Below are 26,203 nucleotides of genomic sequence, written 5' to 3' on the forward strand. Positions count from 1 at the left end.
TGAGTACATCTGAATATAAAGTGTAAGCTAATAATTTTGCATCAGTATCAAATTTCTTGAGTATGAAAGGGCACCGAGGTCATGTAGGATAATGCCTTCGTTCCTAGGAGCTACGCGCTGAATAATTTACGAAAGATCTCTGCAGCTCAGTTTGGAAGGGAACAGAAGAAAAAAAAAGACCAGCCCTAAGCACCTGACACAAAGTCCGCGCGTGCGCAAAGCACGCTTTCCGAGACTTACTTCGCGCGGCTGGAGAGTCAGATTGGGCGCCTGGAGGCGGAAATACGTAAGGGCAGGTTCCGGTGACCGCGGAGACGTCGAAGGCAGCCGAATGGAGGAGGTGCCTCAGGGTGAGCGCGCGGAGGGGGCGTGGGTGGCGGGGCTGAAGGGACAGGAGCCACTTTAACTGTGACCTTGTGCCCGCGCAGGCTGTCCCGGAACCGGCAGCGCCCAGGCGGGCCGAGGGGCCTCATGTCAGGGCTGCCCCAACCAGCGGCTCTGTGCCTCCGGAGCCGGCGCCGCTCCGGACCCAGGTGAGGAAGGGGCAAGGCCTGAGCCGGAAGTGAAGGGCGCTAGCCGGGAAGAGGTGGGACCGGGAGGCCTCTTAGGAGGGGTGGGTCTAGAGGAGGCGGGCTGTGGAAAAGTCCGGAAGAGTAGAGGGAAGTAGTGGGATGGGGCGGAGCCTGAAGGACTATTGGCTGGTGTGGAGTCCAAGGCGGTCTCAGGAGGGCGGGGCCGGGAGAGGGGTGGGGCCAGAGGTTTGAGTGACAGTGACTGACGGGTCTGGTGGGGGCCGTCGTCCTAGGAAACAGGGTATAGACTTTGAACTGGGGGTTGCTCGGGAATATTCTTTGGACAGAACTGTCTTGATTTTGAAAAGGATTGATTCTCCCATTCATTTAACAGAAATACGTATTCCCTTGGGCACAGTGCTCTGTGCTGGGGATACAGCTGCAGTTTAATAGGGGAGACCCACCATAAACAAGTGAGCAAGCAAATAAATCATCGCAGCATTAAGTATGACCAAGGACAAATCGGAGGGTCGGAAGGACTGGGGATTTACCAAAAGGATCTTAAAAAGCAGGAGCCCGGGAGAATTCTGAAGGAGTTCGAAGAGGGAGTAGGGTTTGATTCCTGGGTCCTGCAAAGAGTATGACCTTGAGCGAGACTTCTCCGGTCTCTGAGCCTCCATTTCCTTATCCAAAATGGGGCGAGGGGCCCTGGCTGGCTCAGTCCACAGAGCATATGACTCTTGATGTCAGGGTCATGAGTTCAAGCCCCACATTGGGCTTGGAGCCAACTTTTTTTTTTTTCCTTAAGATTTTTTATTTATTTGAGAGAGAGTGCACTCACAAGCAGGAGAAGGGGAGAGAGGACGAGAATCCCAAGCAGACACCCCATGGAGTGCAGAGCCAGACCTGGGGCTTGATTCTAGGACCCTGAGATCATGATCTGAGCTGAGCAGAAACCAAGAGTCAGACACCCCTTGGAACCTACTTTTTAAATATGGGGCGGGTAGAATATTTACTTCATAGTAGTATTTTAAGGAATTGAAGAAAGGTGAAATGTTGAATGCATAGCAAATGTATAATCTGTGATAGTTATCTGTGACTGGTCCTCATAAATGCCTGCTATTTGTCAGGGGTTCTTAACCTTGGCACTACTGACATTTGGATCTGGATAATTCTTTGGGGTGGGGTGCTGTCCTGAGCATTCTTAGACATTTTTTTAAAGGTTTATTTGACCGAGAGAACACGAGCAGGGGGAGGGGCAGAGGGACAGGGAGACAGTCTCCAGCAGACTCCATGCTGGGTGGAGCGCAAAGCCCAGCAAAGGTCTCAGTCTCAGGACCCTGAGATCATGTCCAGAGCCAAAACCAAGAATCGAACACTTAACCGACTGGGCCACCCAGGCACCCCTCATTGTTAGACTTTTAGCAGCACCTGTGGTCTCTACCCACTACATACCGGTAGCACCCCTTCCTTGTGACAACCAAAAATGTCCTCAGGCGGATTTTGCCCCCAGGTTGGGAACCATTACTATGTGTGAAACTCTTCTGGAGCTGAGAATATAGCAGTGAACACTTCAGACAGTCTGTATCTTCATGGAGCTTAGGTTCTAGGAAGAGGAGGCAGACAAGTAAACCAATAAACAAGAAAATTTCGAAGAGGATAACAGCTTTATTTTCTTTGTAGTATTTATTGCTGTCATTGACTAGGTGGTATTTCACACACAGTCCCTTGAAAGAGCCCTAAGGATTTAGCTCCTACTAGTCCATTGGAAAAGTGACACTTGAAATTTAGTCAGGGGCTTCATCACCTGATTTGCTTTCTTTGCAGCCATAGAAGAAATCAAAGAAAAAATGAAGACCGTGAAACACAAAATCTTGGTGTTGTCTGGGAAAGGTGGTGTTGGAAAAAGCACGTTCAGTGCCCACCTTGCCCACGGCCTAGCAGAGGATGAAAACACACAGGTGAGTCCTTAGGAAAAACTGGGAGAGGCTCCTATATGAGGGTGTGTGATGATTTCTGGAGAACTGATTCCTTAGACTAAGTTGAATTGGTCTCTTGGGAATCTAGATCCTTGCAGAGAGGAGGAGGAAACGCATGGCAGCTGTGCAGTGAAATGAAGTGTTTCATTAGATTCTCTAGCTATGAAAATGAACAGCAGGTGTACATTTCTCTTGGCATGCTGATCATTTTGTTAAGTTCAAACTTCTTTCTCTTAGCCCCTTTCTGCCTGTTTCTAGGCCAGAGCCCTGCAAGCTATAGCCCATGGGCAAATTCAGCCCCTCTCTTGCCTTTTTATGGCCTGTGAGCTCAGAATGATTTTTACATCTATAAACATTTGCTTTTAAATTGTTTTATGGTATCCTTGATTTTGCTCATAAAGCCTAAAATACAGTTGACCTTTGAACAACATGGGTTTGAACTGCATGGTTCCGCTCATATGTGGGTTTTCTTGTAGTGCTATAAATGTATTTTCTTTTCCTTGTAATTTCTCTTAATATTTTTTCTCTAGGTTAGTGTAGTATAAAAGTACAGTGTGTAACAATGCACAAATATGTGCTAATCGACTGTTAACTATAAGACTTCTGGTCAACAGGCTATTACTGGTTAAATTTTGGCAGAGTCAGTAGTAGTACATGGATTTTCCACTGTACAGGGGTTGCCCCTCACCCCCGCCTTGTTCAAAGGTCAAGTGTATTTTCTGTTTGACTCTTGAGGAAGAAAACATTTGCCAACCCCTGAACTGGGCCACTCACTGGTGCCCAAGTATACACGTGAGCATGAAAACTCCAATTGCCCAGTAAAAATCCAACTGCTCTCTGGATTTCGGCTTTAATGAAAAGTATGGTATGATGAGGAAGAAAAAAATACTTTCTATCACAAAACTCGAATGGAAATTTACAGTACCTGTGATTTTAAAAATACATTGGGCTGTTCATGGGACTCATGATAATTTTGCATTGACCTTAGAAAAGTGATCCCAGTATTCACTTTGATTACCACTTGATACCTGATAAAACCATGAATACTGCGGTTTCTAATTTTTTTTAAAACACAGAACACATTCCGTCTTTGTTTTCTTCCAAAATGAAATTTTATTCAAAATTCCAATGGAAAAAAATGCTTACACATCAGAACTGCTAGAGCAGCACGCATTCTCTTAGAATCCAGCTATCCTGTGGGTTGACCCCTGAATCGAGAGACCTGGCTGAGGACTTGTGTGCTGGCGCTGTGCGTGGCCTGGGTTAGAGAGCCTGCTGCTCTCTGGATGGGAATTGCCAACTAACTGTCCTCTTGTGTCTCAGGACGCCGTTCAGGGCATGCAGAGGAGTTCTGCGTAACATAGGCAAACAGTTGTGTTGTGTTCATGCTGTTTCTTCTCATTTGAGTTCTTCCCATGGTCGTCATGCCTTCTTCATACACTGACTTATTTCTGAGCATTAATTTTCTTAGGCGTTTCTGATACTTAGTTATTTTTATATACAAGGGTTGATATTCAGTTCAGATTTCTTTTCTAACTGATAAATGGCCCTTCACTTCTGTTTAAAAAAAAAGTGCTAAATGGGGCTGTAAAGGTACATTTAATCTAGTACTGAAATTTCAAAACTGTCGCATATTGCCCGTTATATTTTGAAACTCTAAAAGCTGGATAAATTTCAGTGTTGTATACCTGTAGTAGGTAAACCATTTCACGTAAGCGTGAAATAGCACCATAAGATCTTAACGTAAGGCTTGATTTTTCTCCACAAAAAAGCCAGCTACAGTGCGCAGAGGATCTAGCCCACCATTCTTACATGTGCTCAGGACACTGAGATGAGACACCTCGCCAGTATCCAGGAACTCCAGGAATACAGTTCTCAAATGTCTGGATTAAGAAATTAGAGTTTGTTTCAGGGCTGGGCAGACTTTGTGTGTGAAGAGCCAGATGGTGAATATTTTAGGTTTTGCTGGCCCTACAGTTTGGCAACTGTTTAGTCGTGCCCTCAAACAGGAAAGCAGCCATAGACAGTCTGTACACAAACAAACTTGGCTGTGTTCTAACAATTTTTTTAAATTTTTTATTGTTATGTTAATCACCATACATTACGTCATTAGTTTTTGTTGTAGTGTTCCATGATTCATTGTTTGTGCATAACACCCGGTGCTCCACGCAGAATGTGCCCTCTCTAACAATTTTATTGTCACTGATATTTGAATTTCATAGAATTTTTACATCATGAAATAGACTTTTTTTGATTCCCCCCCTCAGCCTTCTAAAAATGTAATAACTATTCTTACCTCATGGGCTGTACAAAAACAGGTAGCAGGCTGGGTTTGGCCCCAGGTTGTAGTTTACTGGCCCCTGGTTTGGTCTGTAGCACCAGAAACACTGGTGCTGGCTGCGGAAGTGCATCTGTGAAGGAAGACAGACCTGGGCCAAGCCCCAGCCTTCTTGAGAGTGAAGAGGCTGAACTTGGTGATCCGTAATGGTTGGCTTTTCTCTCTCTCACCCAGGCTCTGAATTCTCCCTTATTCCTCATTTCTGTTCTGATCATTTTAGAATGCTGGAGCTGTTCCTGCCGGCCTGCCAGTGGCTGAGGTGGGCTTCTCTGAAATCTGGTATCCACCATCGAAGATGTGCTCTAGGGATTTGGGACAAGGGTGAGAAGCTTGTGAGGGACACCTGGGCTTAGGGAAGGCGGCCTCTGGACTGTGGTGGGGACGGATGGAATGTGTGTATGGCAGGCAGTCTGGTGGCGCTCCTCCAGTGAAGGGGACCAAGGCAGAGGCTGAGCCAGAGCGGGGAGGCTTTGAGTGACCTGGTAAGACATTTGGCATGCATAGAGGCAGGGTTTGAGCATGGCTTTAGGAACATCACAATGACAGCTGAGTGTGTGATTGGGTATCATTAGAGGGGACAGGACGCCAGTCGGGAGATGGTGTCCGTGTCTCCGTGAGCAGCGACGAGCACCCCGATCAGGGCAGTGGGTGGAACAAGTGCGAGGGGACAAAGGCGGGCGTAGTTGGGACAGTGGAAGAAGCAGGGCCTCACCCCTTCGGAGAAGAGGGGTGGTCGGAGCTCCGGCTGAGCATTTGGGGCATGGTGGTGGGTACGGTCTAGCCTGGTGGCCGGGAAGACAGGCTTTGGAGAGAGACTGCCCAGGTTCACATCCCAGTTCACCCACGCCACTTCTGTGACCTTGGGCAGGTTACCCGGCTCTCTGCCTCAGTTTGCCCTGTAAGATGAGAGTCAGGAGCAAGTGAGGTAATGCACGTAAATGTAAAATGCTTAGCATGGTGTCTGATGTGTAGTAAGTGCTCGATAAAGGGCTGTGATAGCAGTCACTGGTACGTTATCCACTTACTGGAACGTGGGGGAGAGGTGGTGATTATTTCTGCTGTAGTGCCGGGTTTGTAGCCCACCCCCACCGAGTACAGTGCTGAGCAGGTTCAGAGTCCACTTGTTTATTTTTCCTTCGGTTAATCAACAGTCTCCTGCCCTTTGAGGCTCAAATGTGCATTGGCCAGTTGGCCGAAAACTGATTGTTTCTCTGAGAGAGTATTCATATCATCCAGAATGCTCTTTGCTTTTGGAAGCTGTCGGGCACATTTTATTTTGTGTATGTGTGCACGTGAATTTTTTTTTAAATATAAAATCCTAGTGTATTACTAGTTTCAGGGTAGAATTTAGTGATTCATCAGTTGCGTACAGCACCAGTGCTCATTACATGAAATGGCCTCCTTAGTGCCCATCGCCCAGTAACATGCCCCCAGCCACCGTCCCTCCAGCAACCTTCGGTTTGTTTCCTAGAGTTAAGAGCCTCCCTTTCTGATTTCATCTTCTCTTATTTCCCTCCCTTCCCCTGCGTTCCTCTGTTTTGTTGCTTAAACAGCTCACTGAAGATGGGCTCTAACCAGGCCAGATGCAAGTAACCACTGGGAAGAGGGAGCTATTTATGTATGATGGCGCAATATAATTCTATTGTGAAGTAGTTGCCTGGACTTCGCAACTAAAGGAAAACGTGCCATTCAGTGTGGAAATACGGCTAGAGAAGTTCGTATGTGATAAGAACCTAGGAAATATTTTAAATATTTATGAAAACAGATTTAAAATGAAGAACTATGACTATTGTACAGTTACTTTCCTCACTGAGGACTCTGAACATCCCTGTATTATTTCATGTGTACTGAAGAACACATGATGGCTTACAAAAAAAAGAAGTCCGCACTTAGGAAAGTATTTCCTCACAGATCCTACTCATGACTGAAAGTGCCCCTGTGTCCAAAGGGTGCGGGATATTGACAGACAGTAGACTCTTGAGTCTGCCTGGTTGATTGATCTCAAGTAGCACACACTCCTTCCTTGCCTAAATTGAGGGAAATGCCTGGTCCCTTTTCTGTCTGCTGTCTGATGGAAGCTCATCCCTAACTCTGAGCAGGGCTATTCTGTGTTAACGCTCAAGGCAGGCAGCTGTCCAGCAGCTCGTTAGCAAAGGGCGTGAGCCAAGAGGGAGCAGAATTGGGAACCACCCCCCTGATTAATGACGGGCAGGCTGGGGGTGTGTGAGTTGTGGTAAAGGGGGCAGGAGCCTTGATAGTTACACCTGAGCTGGGAGACACCACAGACTCACATGCTGTTTTTCCACGGCAGGGTCACCTGCTCCCACAAGTGACCCGTGGGTCGTCTTGCCTTGTGATCTGAAAGGCGAGCTATAGCACTAACAGGTCTGCTCTAGGGCCTTCCGGACTGAAGTTTCTGAGGCCCATCTCTGGGGCTGATAAACCTTGGAGCCGGAAGGGGCCTGATGATCTCCCGAACACTTGTTTGACAGAAGCTCCGACAGAAGCAATTTGTATGAGGTGACCCAGCCTTGGAGTGCCAAGAGTCAGGACTAGAGCTCGCCTCCCAGGACTACTTCTTAAGGGGAAGTTTGGGGGTGTTGAGTATGGGAAAGTTTTGGATCCTGACAACACCCTTTTCCACGACTCCCTGGCTGGGAGAGAGGTGTGGCAGAGCCTGTTTGTCAGGTTCCTGGCACCTTCCACAGAGGCCCTGGTAAGATTTACTCAGGCACATTTCTCTCTGCTTGGGTTCTCTGGTCTGAGCAGAAAGGGAATCCAGTTGGATGGATATTAAGGTAGTGACAGGTTCAACAGGAAGCCTGAAAGGGACAGGATGCAGGGCCCCTCGGAGGTCTGCATAACAGGGACTTGTCATAGCCTTTTTGGGTACCACCACGGGAGTGAGTGCCCGTGATTTGTTTCCTGCATCGGTTCCCTCAAGATTCACCCCCTTGGTTGAGCATAGTTCCTAGAAACAAATTGTCCCCGACAGAAAGGGCACGGAGACGGAGTGGCTAGAAACTGAGAGCACTGTTAAGTCCGTTAGGGTTATAATAATGGTGTAGTTTTCCGAGTCGTGAGGCTCTGAGGTAAAATGTCTGTGGATCATTAACACACACCAGCCTTGTGTGTCAAGAAGGCGAAGGAAGTCAGGTTGTCAGCCTGAGTATCCTTCTGTTGCATTCTTCAGGTGGTCCAGCAGAGGGCGGGGGAGGCAAGCGGCTGATCTGAGGATGAAAAGTTTTCCTGATCACGGGTGTGAGGAAGCAAGAGGTAGGGGTTTGCAGGGAGCAGTGAAGAGAGAAGCAAGAAACCAATTTAGGGCAAGTTAAAAAGTTACCCAGACGTGCTGCACTTTGGATGCTTGATATTTGAGCTTTCAAGATGAGTATTAACTCTTCTCTTCAGAGGGTTCCTGAAGACTGTCTCAGACCTCATTTATCACACCGAGAAAGCAGGATGTTTGGGGTGGAAGGAGTGATTGGAGGTTGCACAGATCACTAGCAAAGAGCTTTTCTAGACTTCTTTCAGGAACCTTCCGTCATTAACCTTCAGGATCACAGCACAGTGGGGCTCGGGCAGAGCCCAGTAGGAGGTTGCACTCTGGCCCTCCTCTGCAGGCCCCATGGGGTAGTGGAAAGAGCCCTGGTGTTGGAGTCACCGGGCTTCAGATTATGTCCTGGCTCTGCTGCTTGCTTCCTGAACGAGTCCTTGGGCCTCTCCAACCTCCATTTCCTCTTCTATAAAGCCAGGATGATGATACCCACCCCTCAGGCAAGTGGTAAAGGCCGAGTGAATGGTGGCTGGACCTGAATCTTTAAGGGACCTCACGCCGGGTCTGGAAGATCACCCCAGAGTTAGGCCAGACATAGGGGATGAGTGTGGAAAGCCGTGGTGTTGCTGTGCTCTGCCAAGCTCTTTAGGAGTCTGAGACTGTGTGGCCATGGCCTGGAAGATACATGTTGGAACTCCCCCAAGATTCCTCTCGGTCCTTGCTTGACTCCATTTCTTCCATCTTCTCCCCTTCCTTGTTTCCTCAAGAACCCTCTTTCCCTCCCAGTGGTGCATATCTGAAAGATTGTACATTCAGTCAAGTCACTGTTCTGGTCTCTTCTTGTTTCCCAGGTCGCTCTTCTGGACATTGATATATGTGGGCCATCAATTCCCAAGATAATGGGACTGGAAGGAGAACAGGTAATAATGACAGTAGGAACCGCAGGAAAGTATTCTCACGGCACACCCTAGCACCAGATACTACTCCCACACAAAGGGGTCAGCAGAGCCATGCGTTTTTGCGCAGCCGTGCTGAAACCAGGTGAACGTTCACCAGTCTGTCTGTCTGCCTCAACGACCACCGTGAGCTTGGGGGGTTGGGACTGGATATAAAGTGCACCCACGTCATTTGACAAGCATCAGTTTCAGTGCCTTCTTAGAGGGGAAGGGAAACAGCAAGTAAAATGCAGAAGTAGGACACGGAAACTTCGCACTGCCTCGGAAAGCTAGACCAGTTCTTGCTAGGGGTCTGTACCCTGGAAACAGGGAATGTTTTTGCCCTTGTTGTCACCCCTGGGGAACTGAGACTGTGAGGTGGCAGAGTGACGGGTGGGGACAGGGCCACAGCACCACAGCAGTCCGTGCAGGTGCCGGTCCCCCTCCCCCCCCCCCCGGGTGGCAAGAAACTGTCCCAGAAAGGGTCCCGCTCAAAGTCAGTGCACTGAAACAAGGCTGGGGGGCTAGGATGTTCCCAGGGTGTCACATGGGTTCGTTCATTACGTCATTGCCGAGCCCTGCTGGGTGCTGGGGTACAGTGGTGCAGGAGGCAGATCAAGCCCCCGGCCCTGGTGGGAGGCGGCAGCTGATAGTAGAAAATGAAAGCTGGGTAAGGGGACAGGGCGAGCCAGGGTGTGGTCAAGGGCACCATGCTGTGGAGAGCGGGTGAAGAGCCTTCTGGGCCACGGGAGCAAGTGCAGGAGCGCCGAAGCCGGCGTGTACTCCAAACAATGACTAGTGGCGGAGGGACAAAGGGAGGGTGGCTGGACAGTAGCCAGAAGCATGCAGGCCAGCCTGTGGACGCTGCTCAGGGCTTGGGATAGGCGCCGAGGGGGCTGCGAAGGGTGCGACGCCGTCCAGGGTGGAGGCAGAGCTGCAGGGCGCCCGCCTGCGCACGCACCCACCGGGAACGAGAGGTGTAGCAGGCGCCCGCAGCGTGGCCGAGCACCTGCTTACCTGTAAGCACTGTCCAGCTAGCCCTGACTGCACCCTTGCGTGAGCGTCCTATAAACACCGACATTTTTACGTGGCGAGAGAACAGAAGTTGTGCTATTTTCTTCTACACCACGGGTCATTTCCTTTATCCCTCTTTCAAGCCTGCTACCATGGAGAATGAGTTTAACTAGGAACGAAGGGTAGTGGTTACATTAAGAGCTGGGTGAACTAGGTGCAGACGGTTAAGCATAAAGCTGTGGCGATGAGCACAGACTCAGGCTTGGAATTGTTGAGTCGCTGTAGAACTTCTGAAATGGATGCGGCATTGCACGTCACCTGTATTGGAATCTAAAAAGTACCTAAAAATGGGAAAGACCTTAAAGCCAGTCACCCAAGACAACATATTCTAGGGTTGCATTTCTGGGAAGTGTCCAGAACAGACACATCTGTGGAGATAGGAGATGGGGGTCATCTGGGGCGGGAGGATGTGTAAGGATTGGGCATGACCGTCACGGGGCGCAGAGTGGCTTCCTGGAGTGATGAAAATGTTCTCAAACTGCTGGGTGCCCAGCTCTAAGAATATCCCAGAAGCCAGTGATGTGTACGCTTTGAACAGGAGACTGGTGTGGTATATGAATCAGGTCTCCACAGAGCTGTTTAAAAAAGTAAGACTGCAAGAAAACGGGCTTTTTGTTTCAGCCACTAGGTTGCTCTAAAGCCCACTTGCTAAGACTGATGTGTAGTTGGAAGTTGAGTCAGTTCTCGTCTCACGATGAGAAGGCGGTGCAGAGTGGAATGCTGGTTATTACTGAACACCTGCTGGAAGGAGAGAGTCTGAATCTCGAGGTGGCCCCATGAGCTTCCTATTGGCCCCCTCCTTCTGGGGGGTGCAGCAGACCAGCACGGACACTCAGGCCGCGGACGGGGCAGGTTCTGGGCCACCTGTTTAGTGAAGCAAACCCCTTTTACTCCTGGAGTTGCAGAGGTGGCCTGCATTTCCTCGGCAACGCCCCCACCCCCCAAGTCCTGTCCCACTTAAAACCTACCTTACACCCCAAATTATATGTGAACTCAGCCAAGCTTGGTTCCCTGTCTGGATCTAAGCAGTTTCAAAATAACACAACCTGGGGGTCGGGAGGGGGTAGGAAATACAGCTTCTTTTACCCACTGCCTCACCCCTAGCTGCTCACTCTCTAGTAAGAATTGAATGGGTGGCATTTAAGACAATGAATTGTATTTTCTAAAACTGTCTTCCTAATCTGTAAACCTTTGTGGGTGAGAAGTACGCCTACGGTGCCTCATTTCTAACCAGTGAATGTCGGTGTTCGTGTTGTCACAGGTTCACCAGAGTGGCTCGGGCTGGTCTCCGGTGGTGAGTTTTCACACCTTTGCCTTATTTGCAGGGCAGTGTGCCCTGGGTCATGTGTTGAGAACGGATATGGTTTGGGCTGGCAGCACCTTCCTCAGTCCAACTGTTGATCCATCATCGAGTATTGTTGGGGGCATTCTTCTAGGCTCAGGGAACACAGGTAAGGTCAGGGATTGGCAGACCGTTTCTGTAAAGGGTCAGATAGTACGTATTTTCAGTGTATGGGCCATACACTATCCACCATTATAGCGTGAAAGTCGTAGTATGTAAATGAATGACCGGGGCTGTATTCCAGTAAAACTTTATAGAAAACCTGGGGTTTGGCCCAAGGGGCCACCGTTTGCCAGCCACGTGAGGGACTGCTGCCCTGGTTCCCGCACTGCACCATATGGCCCCGGGGTACCTCGTTCCGGTCCCCCAGTACAGTAACCCTTCTTCCCCCGAAATGATTTGTGGATTCAAAGAATGAATAGGCCCAGAGATCACACGGTCACTTTGTTCTCAAAATGGTTTTGTCAGTCTGAGCTCCGATAAATGACAAGGAAGTGCTATGTGCTGTGGTTTTAAGTGTTCTTGGCTTCATCCTCCAGTTCGTGGAAGACAATCTGGGGGTGATGTCAGTGGGTTTCCTGCTCAGCAGTCCTGACGACGCCGTTATCTGGAGGGGACCAAAGAAAAATGGTTTGCCACTCTGCTTTTTCTCTGTGAGCACGATCTTCCAAGAGCAGAACTGCTTTAGGTTTCCTTTTCAGCCTGTCCCATCAGGATGGCAGTAGTCCTCTGCTGGGCTTTGCAGAGGATCATGGTTAAGCATCTGGTTGCCTCTGTCTTGGCTGTTTGAAGAGAGCTAATAAAAATAGAGAGCTGATAGAAATTGTTTTATGTCTACTGCGATTGTTTCTGTATTTGAAACTTAGGTAACCCTGAAATTGTTTTTACTGTGGTTTTATAATAGCTTATTTATGTCCAGGAAGTGTGTGAGGTGAAATCCTAGCAGGTTGGTTGGGCATGGAGGCTTCAGGTAACCGTGCAGAAGTGTCCTTTATAGGGCAGGGTTCCTCAGCCTTTGCACTACTGCCTTTTGGGGCCAAATAATTCTTTGTTAGGGGTGGGGTGGACTGCGCTCCACATTGCAGGATGTTGGCAGCACCCCTGGCCTCTAGCCACTAGATGTCAGTGGCACCCACACCCCCATCATGACACCCCTGATTTAGACCACAGGGCAGGTGTACGTGAAGATCACAAAGTGCCTCTGTAGCTTGTAGATAAGGAAGAGAGAAAAGGTCTCAGCGGCTTACCTGTGTGCGTTCTCTCCAGGCATGATCAAGCAGTTCCTTCGTGACGTGGACTGGGGAGAGGTGGACTACCTCATCGTGGATACCCCGCCTGGCACGTCGGACGAACACCTGTCGGCCGTCCAGTACCTGTCGGCGGCACACATCGATGGGGCTGTGATAATCACCACCCCTCAGGTGAGCAAGCGCCCCAGGGGAGCTGGCTCCAAACTTGGCCGCGTCCAGCCTTGAGGCCCGTTTCTCGAAGCAGCTCCTGGAACATGTGCTCCAACAGCCCTCAGTGTGGATCCCCAGAAACTTTGTTAAAAGCTTTATGTTTGGTCCAGGCATTTGCTGTTCACAGGTAAGCATTCCACTGTTATTTATGTCCACAGGTGAAAGTAGGAGTGGCTCATAATTGCCTTCCATATGTCCTTCACAAAGCCAGCAAGACCCCTGGTGCCATTCCAATCTGGCTTGTCCCTTGTGGTCACGTCACCCTTACTGTGCTCACGCAACCTGCGTGCTGCTTCCGTGCACCTCGTCCAGTTTCCCAGCAAGCTGGCCTGGGGTATAGACCAATTTCTGGATAAGCCGCTGCAGTCCTTGCTCCTCCTTCAGCAATGCCCAGCTCCTGTACCAGTCACCTAGAGGCTGTGCTGAACCCAAACTGAGGAGAGCACAGGAGTGTCCTCTGGAGCGAATCCACCAGTGAGCAAACGCAGTCCGGTCTGCAACGGGCTTTATTATCGTTGCCAAGAAAGCAGTAGATTACTCTTTTCAGTTGTACCTTTTGCCACGATATTCTTCTCCACTCCTAAGAAAGCACAACAAAGGAGGCTTCAGTCTGTCCGTGAATCAGTCCATACCACCCCTCGTGTTTCACCAAACCTTTGCAGAGTACCAGCTCTGCGTGGGCCCCGTGCCAGGCACCAGGGAAGCAACAGGCCAGTTCTCCCTCACGGCCTGTGTGGCTCATGGAGGAAGGTGGGTGCCGGACACGAGGCACACACGGGGCTCCAGCAACGTGTGAGAGGCACCGTGCGCCACGTGAAGGTGCCCGGGTTGGGGAGTGCTATGACGGGGTGTGTGTGTGACATCACTCTGGTGCCCTGTGGAGAGGGTCTTGGGGGCACATGGAAGGGCAGGACACTACTTAAGTGGCGAGAGTGGGGAGCACCTGGCCCAGGGGGTGGTAGTGAAGATGGACTTATTCTTAACAATGTTTTTGAATTTTTACTGAGTGGGCCCCGCTCTAAACCAGCAGTACTGTCAGGGGCAGGTCGCGAACAAATTACCTAAAAGGAAAAGAATCTATTTGGAACGGAGCACTGTGATGTGGGATGTTGATAGTGGGGAGGTTTATGGGTAGGGGGGCAAGGGGCACACGGGAACTCTTTCTGTTCAGTTTTGCTGTGAACATAAAACCACTCTAAAGTCATCTATTAAGAGACAACAAAAATCCAGTTGGCACAAAGGTGGCCTCTCCAAAGCCACATTTTACTGTGAAAGCGAGCATGGTGTCCCCTTTGGGTTCAAGAGGGAAACAGACTGAGCAGATGCTGGCCTTTCTCCAGGAAGCCGTGGGAGGATGTCCTGCATTTGGTATTCTTCGTGTGGAACGTCTCTGGAGAGTGTGACTTAAACACGGTCACCCACCTTCTCAGAGCCCTTCCCAGCCACTGGCAGAGGCAGGCGGCTCTCTTTTGGGGGTCCTTTTTGACAAAGCAGGGGCTTTACTTGACCATTAAGGAGAGAACCGTAGAGGTGCAGTGAGATGCAGAGACTAATACCGGTTGACACCAGCTTATTTTCTAGCTAAATGCCTTTTTGTCTGTACCTCAGTCTCAAAGGGACCGAGAACCAAATGTGTGTGTCAGGAGAAAGAGGCGACTCGAAGCCTTGAACCTTTGGGAGCCCAGGAGTGTCAGGGCCACCGAGGCTAGGGGAGCACACAAGTGTGGGGTGTGACCGTACTTGACAACAGCAGGCTAGGAATTGTGTGTCTGTGATCCCATGACCCGGGGAGAAGTAGAGAGGGTACCAAGCCAGGATGATACGCTACTTACTGTCGAAGGCGCTTTTGGAGTTCACAAGTGAATTTGATCTAAATGTGGCAACATTCCTTATTTTCTTGTCCATCAAGTTGTTTTCATTCATAATAGTCTAGATCAGAGATTAGCGAACTTTTTGTATAACGGGCCAGATAGAATTTTAGGTTTTGTGAACCACACGGCCTCTGTCGCAAACACTTGTACCACTGTAGGACAAAAGCAGCCAGTGATAATATACAGAGGGCCGGGCGGGGCTGTGTCCAGAAGTTTCTTTAGAAAAACAGATGAGGTCGCCTGTGTGGCTCAGTCAGTTAAGCGTCCAACTCTAGGTTTCGGTTCAGGTCACGATCTCCAGTCAGGAGATCAAGCCCTGCATAAGGCTCCGTGCTGGGTGTGAATCTGCCTGAGACTCTCCCCCTCACCCACCCCACCCCCCGCTTTCTCTCCCCGCCCCCATGAATAAGTCTTAACACAAAAACATCCAGACGGGACCCGCAGGCCATACTTTGCTGTCCCGCTGATCTTGAACATACGGCACAGTTTGGCTTGGTGTATATTGATGAGAAAATAGAACATGGGGATGTTGTAAAAGTCATTTTTCTGTGTATTCATTGTAAGTTTGCCATTTGGCCATTCAGGTTTATCCTTTTAGGATGTGGGGGGAAGTAGCCCCTAGAACAGGTCTCAGCACATGGTTGGCACTAGAGAGAGAACTTGGTACGTCTCTAAGGCTTTATGCTGGTGAACCCACTGCATCGCACCAGCCATCCCTGCAACCACGCAAACATTCTTTCTTCCACTTTGACTTTGAAACAAATGGTCTTTTGAACCTTGATAGGAGGTGTCCCTCCAGGATGTCCGGAAAGAGATCAACTTCTGCCACAAGGTGAAGCTGCCCATCATCGGAGTGGTGGAGAACATGAGTGTCTTCATCTGCCCGAAGTGCAAGGTGGGAACGCAGCCGCCCATGGCTCAGCTAAGCGGTCCCTTCTGTGGAGGAAGAAGGCCTGGAAAGGGGTCTCGGCGACACTATTGCTGCTTTTTCTCTGTCGTTTTGGGAAGTGCAGTCACAAAAATGTCTGTTGCTGAGTTAATGAAAATTCATCTAGTGGTTAATGTTTCACATTTCGACAGCCATTTTTTAAGTTGCTTAAAAATGTGGTCCATTTTTAATGAATCTGAAACAAAATCCTAATTCTCCCTTTTAATTTGCTTCTCAGAAAGAATCTCAGATATTCCCACCAACAACAGGGGGTGCAGAGGTCATGTGCCAGGATCTGAAGATCCCGCTCCTCGGAAAAGTGCCTCTGGATCCACACATAGGTGGGTGAGTCTCAACGCCGTCCCGACTGTCCGTTGCCAGGTGGGGCCTTCACACCCTGCTCAACCGCCACGGGCATGACTCTGGACGGGGGTGGTGGGGGGTGGGGTGGGGGGGGGAAGCAGACGAAGAGCCCCCACTCCGGAGCTCCCCTCCAGCCAAGAGAAACCATCAACTGCGAGGGCATGTCGCCATGGGAGTGAGCAGACCTCCGTGTGAGGAGGGTGGCGGGGTGGGGCCTGCAAGGTGGGGGTGAAGACTGGTCAGGGACGTGCTCAGACAGGAATTAGGTTCTGAGGTGAAAGTCATGAACAGAATTAGCCTCGAACACCCCTTAGGAGGACATCCTGCCTCCCGGGAAGTCCAGACAGCCCTGTCTCTCTCAGCACTAGACGAGGGCATTGGCCTGCCTATAGGGGCCCCATGGCATGAAAAATGTTCCCCTTTTAGTACCAGAGTCCCCTGGGTCCCTTCCAGACACTCCATGAGCAGCAGCAAGACTGAAGGGGGTGGTGGTGGACCCCATCCCCATCCGGTATTCACTTTCCAGTATCAGCTTGCCAAGTGGCATGGTTGGGTCACCTTTAAATGACACCTGCCTCCAAGTTTTTGTTTCCCTGAGGTAGAGTCAGACTTAGCTTAAGTTTGCTGTGCCTGTGATGCGCACAGTGGTGGGGCATAGCGTTAGCAGAGGGGCCTGGGCCTGAGGGAAGCCTGGGGGGAAGGCTGTAAGGCAGGCTCGGGCCCAGGTACGGGCGGCTGTGCAGCCAAGCCTGGGAGCTGGGCCTTCAGGGGTTAGGGTATGAGAGACGGAGACTTAAGGGCATGAGGGTGAGTACTGAAAGGGAGGCCTTCAGGTGGCCCTGTAGGGGAGTGCAGGGAGTAAGCCTAGGGCACGGGGGGTGGTGGAAGAGGGACACACATGTGCGGGAAGGTGACAGGATTTGATGAGTGGGGAGAAAGGTGGCAGATGTCCGAGCCATCTAGCAGATGGGGACATGGCTGAGAAGCAGTGAACACGGGAGGCAGTGTTAGGAGGGGGGCCAGGTTCCCCCTCGCATGCTGGGTCTCAAGGCAGGGGAGGCCTTGGGTTTGTCAGCACGTTCAGGAATGTCGTGGGAGGTGCCCTTCCAGGTGAGACTGGGGCATGTAGAGAGGAGGGGCCCAGAGCATGGTGTGGAGGGCACAGTCTTGAGGGGCCGCGCGGGTACCGAGTGCCTGCTCGGAGAACCCTGGCACCCAGGAGCGGGTCCCGAGACCCCCCACTCCGAAACCCCACCCTGCTCTGTGCTTTCCCCCATGCGACCCGGAAAACTCCAGCTGCTTCTTAGCGGGGGTACAGACACCCAGGAAGGTGACTCTGTTGGCACTGACCAGACGTGGTGCTGAGTTTCCCCGCACCCTGCAGGTGCGGGAGCAAGCGTCTCCTGCTCAGAGGCCCTCAGGGCAGGTAGACGGCAGGGGTGCATGCGAGTGGGTGGGTGGGCCGTGGCCTCCTGGCACTCTCGCTGCCGTCAGCCTCCACCTGTGCCACTGCCTGCGTCCAGGTCCCTAGGGCAGGAGTGGCGGGCAAGAGGTTAGGGTGATGCCTGGCAGAGAATGGAAGGAGAGAGGAAGGGGGAGGTGTGTGCCTTTCTGCCTGGCTCCAGCTTCAGCCAGGCTTTTCTTTTTCGGGCCGTTTTTCACGAAGCCAAGTTCTGAGCACTTTACAGTAGATGCTAGCAAAGCAGAGGGCCCCGAATACAGCTGCTGCGCAGTCCCAAGCTCAGAGAATGAAGTGCCTTCTAGTGGGCAGGCCTGTGTGACAAGTTACGGGGCCTCGAGCCTCACTTGTAGCTGAAATCACGAGGCCAGCAAGCATTAGAGCAGGGTGGTTAGCGCTGTCCTCTGCTGGGAAGGAGGACAAAGCTGTGAGGTCACTGTGACACCCCGCCCCCCCCCCAGGCTCTTTTTGTCCAGTGGGAGCAAAGGCAGATTCCTGGGAACGGACAGGAAGGTGTGAAGGCACACACTCCAGGCCACGCTGGGAACTCCACGGCAAAAGGAGGTGCTGCCTCTCTGGCACTGTGATTCTCAGCCCCGCCCCGGCCCCACAGCCCCTGCCTCAGAGCCCTGCTCTTGCACCGCCAGCTGGAGGCGCCACACCCTGATGGCCTCATCTGTAGGAGCGGGTAGTAACTGGAGGGGAGTGGTGGAGACGACACCAGAGGAGCTCCAGAAAGCCTCAAAAACAAGCTCTTCAGACCATAATGCCTGTTCTTGGAACACAGAGCAAAGGGGGCCCAGCCAGGGCTGTGAAAATCGGTACACACTGCCCATTAGGTGACTGCTCTGGGACCTGGGACTTCCCAGCCCTAGTCCAGCACATTCCCAGGGTAGCTTGGGCTCGTTTGGGCTCCACCTCTGCCAGCCCCTCCTGCTGGCTCCTTCCGTCCATCGGTTTCCCTGTCCCAGGGGGCAGCAGCCCTTACCAGGGCCCACCTGAGGTTGGGGAGCAGCTGGGAGGAGCAGAACTTCTGCAGGAGTGCAGAGCAGGCGGATGGGGGCTCTGCCCAGGCAGTCTCCTTGCACGGGTGTATTTATATTCCCATTTATCTGGTGTGTGTCCTCCGCTTTGCTTTTCACTACAAGTGAGGGGGGACGCTCAAGTTCTTAATGTCACAGGTCCAAAAGAGCCCCTAGTTCACCTTGCCCGTTTTCTTTGTGGATTTTTTTTTTTTTTTCATTTCTCTAAGGTAAGAGTTGCGACAAAGGACAGTCTTTTTTGATGGACGCACCGGATTCTCCAGCCACTTTGGCCTACAGAAGTATCATTCAAAGTACGTGTGTGCGTGAGTCCCGTGAATTCAGAGTGCTGCCTGGCTGGGTGTGAAGATCCCCCTTAGAGCCCTTTGTGGGTCATCAGGGTCACTGCCATTCGCCTTGGGTGGAGAGTCATGCTCGTGGGGGCTGGGATGACCCCTCAGCCCAGGAAGCCAGGCATCTTTGAGAAAGTGGTTGGGGGGATGGAGGGAACACCATGTGCAAGCCTGAATGTGCTGGTCATTGGCCCCCTGGGGCCTGGATTTTAAGGCAGCTGGGATGGGGGCAGTCATTAAAGCTATAGGCTTTTGGTCTGTGCCAAGTTCCTTTTGCCCAGGAAAATGGTGTCCAGGGCAGATAGCAGCATTCCTGGGCTTCTGGATCTGTGGAATGGGCTGATGTAAGCTCTCCAGCTGTGCACTTTCGAAGAGTCAGGGCATTGGCAGAAACAGGACCATTTGAGTTCAGCCATGAGGCGATTCGGCTCTCGCCAACAGAGGCAGGGCTGCCTGAGAAACGGGCACACCACTGTGGCTGTGTTGTCTCATGTTCCAGGAATTCAGGAGTTCTGTGGTCACCATCAGCCAAAAGAAGAGCACTTCCTCAGTTCCTGAAACACGAGAGCATTTGAGACGCAAGCTGCACGTGCAACTCAGCCTGAGCAGCCTGGGGACAACGTGGGGGTCTCGGGCAGAAAGGGACCAGATTCTGGTAGGGTGTGAAGTCATTTTTGCAGAGACACTTTAATTGTAGTATTTACACTTTTCAACATATATAAAGGCATTCTTTACAAACATGCTGTCTTAAGAATAAAAATGTCTCCTCAGACCTCTCCCTCAAGGCTTGCTTTCCGGAAAACCAACAGCCTGTTGGTCAGGGAATTCTTCTCTGCTGGAAGCTTAAGGACCGAACCTCTTGCTTCAGCCACTGTGGCCTCAGAAGAGACGCCTAAAAACGAACCATTGCAAAACCCACAGTCATGGTTTCGAATAACATGGTCCAAATGCCACTGCTTTAGATTGAGGGGAAAATGAAGATGGCCCCAGAAAGCCCTTAAATCACCGATGTAAACAGAACAGGGGGTCTGTGCGCGTGCCCCATGAACTAGTATGTGTTCACTGTCCAGTCATTGCCAATGTCCTACAAGACCTTTTATAGGGTTTTTTTAAATTAAAGAGACCGATGTAAACTCTAGAATTCTCTTCATGGCCTGGATATGCACAGGAACGGACAACTGAGGGAAGAGGTAATTCCCGTTTTCCAGCTCCCTCCGGGCATCCATGGAAGAATGGGCAAATCCCTTGGTTCTCGGTCTCCTTCCCCTCCCTTCCCCTCCCCTCCCTTCCCCTCCCCTCCCTTCCCCTCCCCTCCCCCCTCCCCTCCCTCCCCTCCCCCCTCCCCTCCCTCCCCTCCCCCCTCCCCTCCCTCCCCTCCCCCCTCCCCTCCCTCCCCTCCCCCCTCCCCTCCCTTCCCCTCCCCCCTCCCCTCCCTTCCCCTCCCCCCCTCCTTCCCCTCCCCCCTCCTTCCCCTCCCCTCCCCTCCCCTCCCCTCCTTCCCCTCCCCTCCCCTCCTTCCCCTCCCCTCCCCTCCCCTCCTTCCCCTCCCCTCCCCTCCCCTCCTTCCCCTCCCCTCCCCTCCCCTCCTTCCCCTCCCCTCCCCTCCCCTCCTTCCCCTCCCCTCCTTCCCCTCCCCTCCCCTCCTTCCCCTCCCCTCCCCTCCCCTCCTTCCCCTCCCCTCCCCTCCTTCCCCTCCCCTCCCCTCCCCTCCTTCCCCTCCCCTCCCCTCCCCTCCTTCCCCTCCCCTCCCCTCCTTCCCCTCCCCTCCTTCCCCTCCCCTCCCCTCCTTCCCCTCCCCTCCCCTCCTTCCCCTCCCCTCCCCTCCTTCCCCTCCCCTCCTTCCCCTCCCCTCCCCTCCTTCCCCTCCCCTCCCCTCCTTCCCCTCCCCTCCCCTCCTTCCCCTCCCCTCCCCTCCTTCCCCTCCCCTCCCCTCCTTCCCCTCCCCTCCTTTCCCTCCCCTCCCCTCCTCTCCTTTCCTTACCCTCCCCTCCTTTCCTTCCCCCTCTCTTTGTGCCTGCACCCATGGTTGAATTTGCACATGTTCCATGGGAGGAGGGGGCCAGGAAGCCCTGGGAGGGCCCCGTGCCCAGGCCCCCCAGCTGGCTCCCACCCCGCCGTGCGCCCTGGTCCACTGGCACAGCTGAGCCCCGACCCCCCCCCCCCATCCCGCCGCTCACCTAATGCTTGTGAATCTCCAGCCCCTCGAGGCCAGGCTTCTGGAAGTTGCTTGGGCTGGCCTACAAGGAGAAAAGTCAACTGTGGCTTTGTCCTCACACAAGAGGGGCCTGATTCTGCTGATGCAAGGGCCAGAGCAAACTCACAACGTAACCGAAAGCCCACAGGGCTCATTGCTCAATGTCTTGGCATAAGGTAGTACTGTTTAAATTTTAAGATGGCTCAAACCGTCAAATTGAAAAGATCTCACACTTCTAGAAATAAATGCTAGGTTAAAAGAATTCTGTGGGTATAGTACTTAATGCTGCAGTTTTTAACTCAAAACTAACAGTGGCAATCACGAAAGGACCAATACTGTAGGATTCCACTTATGTGAGGGCCCTAGAAGAGTCCGATTCATAGAGCAAAATAGATGGTGGGAGGCTGGGGAGGGGAGACCAGGAGTTATTGTGTCATGGGGACAGAATCTCAGTTTGGGGTGATGAGAAAGTATGGTGAGGGACGGTGGTGATGGTTGCATGAAAGCGCGAGTATATTTAACACCACTGACTAGTTTAAAAATGGTTAAAGTGGTCTATTTTACGTTGTGCCTCTTTTAACACACAAACACACAACACTGACCCTGGCAGCCTAGCTGATAGGGAAAACGTTAAAATCGCATTTGCCAGTAGGCCACCTACACTTAAAGCATCTGGAGCACAGGGGTCCAGGAGTAAGAGCTCAGTAACTCACCGTCTGGAACACTGTCTGGGACAGAAAACGGGCTGTGACTTTGCTGATGTCACTCTCACCTCCCATTTTACAAAGGATGTAGCCATACAGGTTAGCGGCTTGGAGAGAAATCCCAGCTATCACAAGGGCCTGCACGCAGACAAAGCAAAGGTCGTTCTTCTAAGAGCACGTATTGAAATTTTCCTCCCAAACTACATAGCAGTGGCTCTGGCCTGTACCTGGTAACAGCCAACCTTTCTTGAGCACTCAGATAATCACAGACACCTTTTAGTCAGCAACAACCCAAGAGGGTGGTACCATTATCCCATTTTGTAGGGAGGGAAGAAACCCAGAGAAAGGACAGTTGCCCCAAGTCCCAGAGCTGATGCATGGGGCCCCCACTTTTGATTATGCTGCTACTTATACCATCTGTGGATGTTTTCTCACTGAAGCAGCCAGATCACAGCAATTAGAGTAATAAATAGGGGCGCCTGGGTGGCACAGTGAGTTGAGCATCCAACTCTTGGTCTCAGTTCAGGTTTTGATCTCAGGGTCATGAGTTTGAGCCCTGCGTTAGGCTCCATGCTGGGTCTCGAGTGTACTTAAAACCTGTAAAATAAAACTTCAGACCTCAAGCTTGCTTATTCCTATTTAGAAACATTCTACGGTAGGATATCACATGATTTTGCTTACACCTCCTCTCAGCATCCTTCATAGGAGTCTAAAAGATACATCCAAATGTCCATCAGCGGATGAATGGATAAACAATACAGCATGTCCGTAGGATGGAATATTACGCAGCCATTAAAAAAAGAACTGATAAATGCTACAACACAGATGAACCTTGAAATTCGGTGTATAGTGTGATCGTTTGTAATCTTCTTTCACTTAAGAATTCCAGTTACAGGCAATGTCTAGAATAGGTGAGTGTTGGAACAGAAGGAGGGAGTATGCCAGGCGCTGGAGGTGGTGATGGCTAGGGGGTACAGGGCTCCTTTTGGGGTTGCTGAAAATATTCTAAAATGGGCTGTGGTGACGACCACACATTGAACATACTAGAAGCCCCCTGCACTGCACGTGCTAAATGGGTGGACTCTTATGGTATGTCAACGACCTCAGCAAAGCGGTCTCAAATCAACGGACAGATAAAAAAAACCCACTCCTGCAACCCTGGTCTGTGCAGATGGCAAAGCACCATCCGAGTCAGGGCATCGCCTTACCAGCCACTTGAGCTTCAAGGAGAATAGGGTGCTAAAGAAGAACACGATCCAAATGAGCGGGCAGATGATGAGGCCGAGCCAGAAGATGCGAGCTTCAGCCTCTGTGGCAGCGATCTGATTCGGAGAGGCCTATTAAAGGGAGAAAGAGTCCGTGTTCAAAATGAGTAAAGACGGTCGCAGAGCAGCCCGCGGTCCTCTTGGCTTCTCATCCGCGGACTTCTGCTACCCGCTAGTTTTGGTGGTGCCCCCGCAGCCGTGGGCTCAGTCCTAGGCGGGAATCCAATCTGCACAAAGCCCAGAAGGGACCCCTGAAGACTTTCCACAGCCGTTTTCCTGGTTCGAGTTTGACTCGTAATGGACAATACCTTTCTGGCTTCAAAAATCCAGTGGCTTTTCCCATCTTCATCTATCTGGTTCCACCAGCGGAGGCCCACCATGAGTCTCCCGGTTACATTCTGGGGAAAATGGACAGAAGGACTGTAAACACACCAGAGGGAAATAAAGTCATTATCTTTTCACCGATGACCAAAATAAAAGTCACCAATTTGTGCTGAACTTGTCCTGGGAGCAGGAGAGGTAAGCTGAACTAAGCTTACCTTAACCAGTGACTTCCCGACCCCGTGCACACATGCACACCCCCCAAACAATGTGTAGCAGTATGTATTTTAAATATATGCAAATTTTAGCCAAAAAAAAAATCCAAGCTGTCGGGAGTTGCCACCCTCATGAGACACATTATCTGCAACCACGGCAGCTGAGAACCAGGACCATTTTCTAACTCTTAATGTTTAAGTGATGTTGGCTCAGTATTCCTACGTATGGATCTGCAGTTTCAAAGAAAAGTACCTTTTGGCCCCAATCAGCCACGTGCCTCGGGAACCTCAGTGACCACAGCCCTCGTGTGTTCACAAGCGATGGCGTCACGAGTGAGGGGGCCTTACCTTCACAGACCAGAAGTCAAAGGACAGGAGGAGGAGCACGGTGACAAAGCAGCCCACAAAGCTTCTGCTGAACCAATCGCAGCACACATAGGTGACGATGGCACTCACCCGGAAAAACAGGTGGAAAAAGGTGGCCAGCGGGTGCCTAAGGAAGAACCCAGAAGCCCCCTCACTGCAGAGGCCAAGAGCACAAGCACTGGACTCACTGTATGGGTTCTGACTCCCCACGCTCTGCCCTGGGCACTTCAAGCCCCGCTCCATCAGGCGGCAGGTCTGAGAACGTCAGCAAATCAGAAGTCCTGAAACAGTAATTATCATACCAGCATCTTTGCCCTCGAAGAATCCAGTACTTTCCCCGCATTTGATTCCAAATATCATGGGCCCCCTCCGAAACTCGGCCACCTTTGAAGTGAAACAGGACAGTGGTCACTGCCTTCCCACCTGGTAGTGATAGGACCAGTTCCTTAAGATAAAAGGTTGGGTTATTCCGCCAGTAACTGAGCAGGCTGCCTGCAGCCCACAGGTGCAGAATCTCGTGTCACTGGGGAACCCATGTTCCTGGATAGAGGGAAATCATGACTCATCCCACATCAGTTGCTTTAAAGAAAAGTCTAGAAAGACCAGAGAGCCAAGGCTAGCTCGAGCACAAGGGCTGCCCACCTATCCAGAGCAGAGAGAACACATGCCCAGAGGGGTCCGGCAGGTGATGGGGGCGGGGAGACACACGGGCCAGGTAGAAAATCCTCATGCCATTCTGTTTTCTCTTTGGAATCCACTTTGGTAGAGCACAGGTAGAACTCAGATGGAGAAAGCCACGGTGCAAACCAGGTGGCAGATGGCAATGAAAGCACCAGCCAGCGCTGAGAGGGAGAGGCAGAAGGGACGGGCCGCCTCACCCAGGACTGCCAGACCCGCTGTTTGCATGAGAAGCCAGAAATTCAGAGTTGCGACAGGAAGATGTTTTTACGTGACAGTGACTAATAATGCTAATAAAATAGCGCAGGCTGTGGTTCATGCTGGTTCACAAGCCTCCACCTGGCAACCCCTCGGGTGCTCAGAGAGGTAGCCAGCAGACCTGGAGCTGCATCGGGGGGGACCCGCACGTCCTCCCGAGGAAGGACCGTGCAGGGAAAGCAAACTGGACTCCTAGGGAATTGTGCGGTTCTGACTCTCAAGGGCACAGGACGGACTCGGAAGCAAGATTTATAGTGACCTTTGCATCTACTCCTGATGTTCCAAACGAAGAAGGAGCAGTGCCAAAACCCCAGCTATCTGCCACAACGCTTCTCACCTGTGCCTTTCAGATGCTGCGCTCTCCAGGCAGCCTTGCACAAGCGAGCCTGGGACATGGACCCGGCCCTGAAGAGTCAGACATGATCCCGTACACCCTCCACATCTGGAATGTTCCCGAAGATTATACCCTTGGGGTCTCTCATACCCTCGTTTTTAAATAAATGTTTGCTATTACGTTTTATTGTTTTGTTTTGTTTTCTTTGAGAGAGAGTGCACCCATGGTGGCAGGGTTGGGGGGCACAGGGGATCTCAAGCAGACTCCCTGCTGAGCGTGGAGCCCAACATGGAGCTCCATCCCATGACGCTGAGATCAAGACCTGAGCTGAAACCAAGAGTATGACACTCCATCAACTGAGCCACCCGGGCACCCCTTCTCTTATACCCTTTTAACCTTAAATCTTCCTGAGGATCTTTTAACTAAATGTCTCAATACAATCTTACCTCTTCGCCCTGAACATGAAGGAGTCCTCTATACAGTAACCGAAAATTCTTTGAGGGCAGAAGCCATATTGGAGATCATTTTATGTCCCCAACAGCACCTGGCATTTAAGTTTCTCGGCCAGTTATTTGTTGCGTCGAGCCTTGTCATTGGGTCTGTATTGTAGAAAAGTATAGACTTGTACGAAACCCACATGGCCACTGTTCCAGGGTAAAACCTGGAAGTTAATGCATTTGAATAAATGCCCTGCCCACCCAATTTTTTTCGGCTGTGGTTTCCTAAAATAAAATGCAGAGAAATTCCCATCGTTGGAAGGTTCTGCTTAGTTGGGTCCCAGTTAAGTGATGTCCTTAACTTGTAATGGAAAGTACCATTACCATGGCTACTATCATTACTCAGACAAAGCCGAAGTAGAAAAGGATGCCGAGGGCACTCTACTGCTTTCATCCCGTTTGATGCAGGCCGTCCTCTGGGCCACCTGCCAAACCCTCCTCCAGTCCACCTCTGGAGT

The 26,203-nt window shown here is 51.3% G+C and overlaps 3 protein-coding genes across 17 annotated transcripts in view; 1 reads left to right on the forward strand and 2 right to left on the reverse strand.

The window, feature by feature from the left end:
- The window catches only part of TEKT5 (tektin 5), a 49,433-nt gene extending 48,905 nt beyond the window's left edge, over positions 1–528 (reverse strand). Inside the window, exon 1 of the mRNA XM_028117645.2 lies at positions 241–528. The gene's annotated coding sequence lies outside the window, so the exon portion shown is untranslated. The remainder of the gene's footprint in view (positions 1–240) is intronic.
- On the forward strand, positions 303–25,427 carry NUBP1 (NUBP iron-sulfur cluster assembly factor 1, cytosolic). 9 transcript variants are annotated; one of them, XM_088017359.1, is made up of 13 exons: positions 303–350; positions 429–533; positions 2,340–2,473; positions 8,958–9,026; positions 11,377–11,409; positions 11,997–12,087; positions 12,724–12,878; positions 15,573–15,683; positions 15,955–16,057; positions 18,791–18,874; positions 19,413–19,568; positions 19,685–20,103; positions 24,745–25,427. In XM_088017359.1, exons 1-11 carry the CDS (start codon positions 332–334, stop codon positions 19,469–19,471), a joined length of 963 nt encoding a protein of 320 aa, XP_087873485.1. In that variant the 5' UTR covers positions 303–331; the 3' UTR covers positions 19,472–19,568; positions 19,685–20,103; positions 24,745–25,427. The 9 variants fall into 9 exon arrangements, with proteins under 9 accessions (XP_087873485.1, XP_087873484.1, XP_087873486.1 ...); XM_088017358.1 differs by having other exon boundaries at positions 19,413–20,103; XM_088017360.1 differs by lacking the exon at positions 19,685–20,103.
- The window catches only part of TVP23A (trans-golgi network vesicle protein 23 homolog A), a 48,326-nt gene continuing 33,336 nt past the window's right edge, over positions 11,214–26,203 (reverse strand). For 2 of the 7 annotated variants that reach the window (XM_028117652.2, XM_088017368.1), the window contains 7 exons: positions 23,961–24,105; positions 23,385–23,474; positions 23,020–23,148; positions 21,821–21,949; positions 21,091–21,150; positions 12,705–13,497; positions 11,214–12,064 (listed from right to left, as the gene is read on the reverse strand). In XM_028117652.2, the coding sequence (XP_027973453.1) occupies positions 21,091–21,150; positions 21,821–21,949; positions 23,020–23,148; positions 23,385–23,474; positions 23,961–24,105 (553 nt within the window). In that variant the 3' untranslated portion in view covers positions 11,214–12,064; positions 12,705–13,497. Of the gene's footprint in view, positions 12,065–12,704; positions 13,498–19,581; positions 19,806–21,090; positions 21,151–21,820; positions 21,950–22,225; positions 23,149–23,384; positions 23,475–23,960; positions 25,848–26,203 lie in introns of those variants that run through there. The other 5 variants (XM_088017364.1, XM_088017367.1, XM_088017366.1 and 2 more) reach the window with 5 other exon arrangements.

This window comes from Eumetopias jubatus, unplaced genomic scaffold (assembly GCF_037043125.1).
Source record: "Eumetopias jubatus isolate StellerSeaLion01/CBP00866 unplaced genomic scaffold, mEumJub1_p1.0 scaffold_12, whole genome shotgun sequence".
Classification (NCBI taxonomy): Eukaryota; Metazoa; Chordata; class Mammalia; order Carnivora; family Otariidae; genus Eumetopias; species Eumetopias jubatus.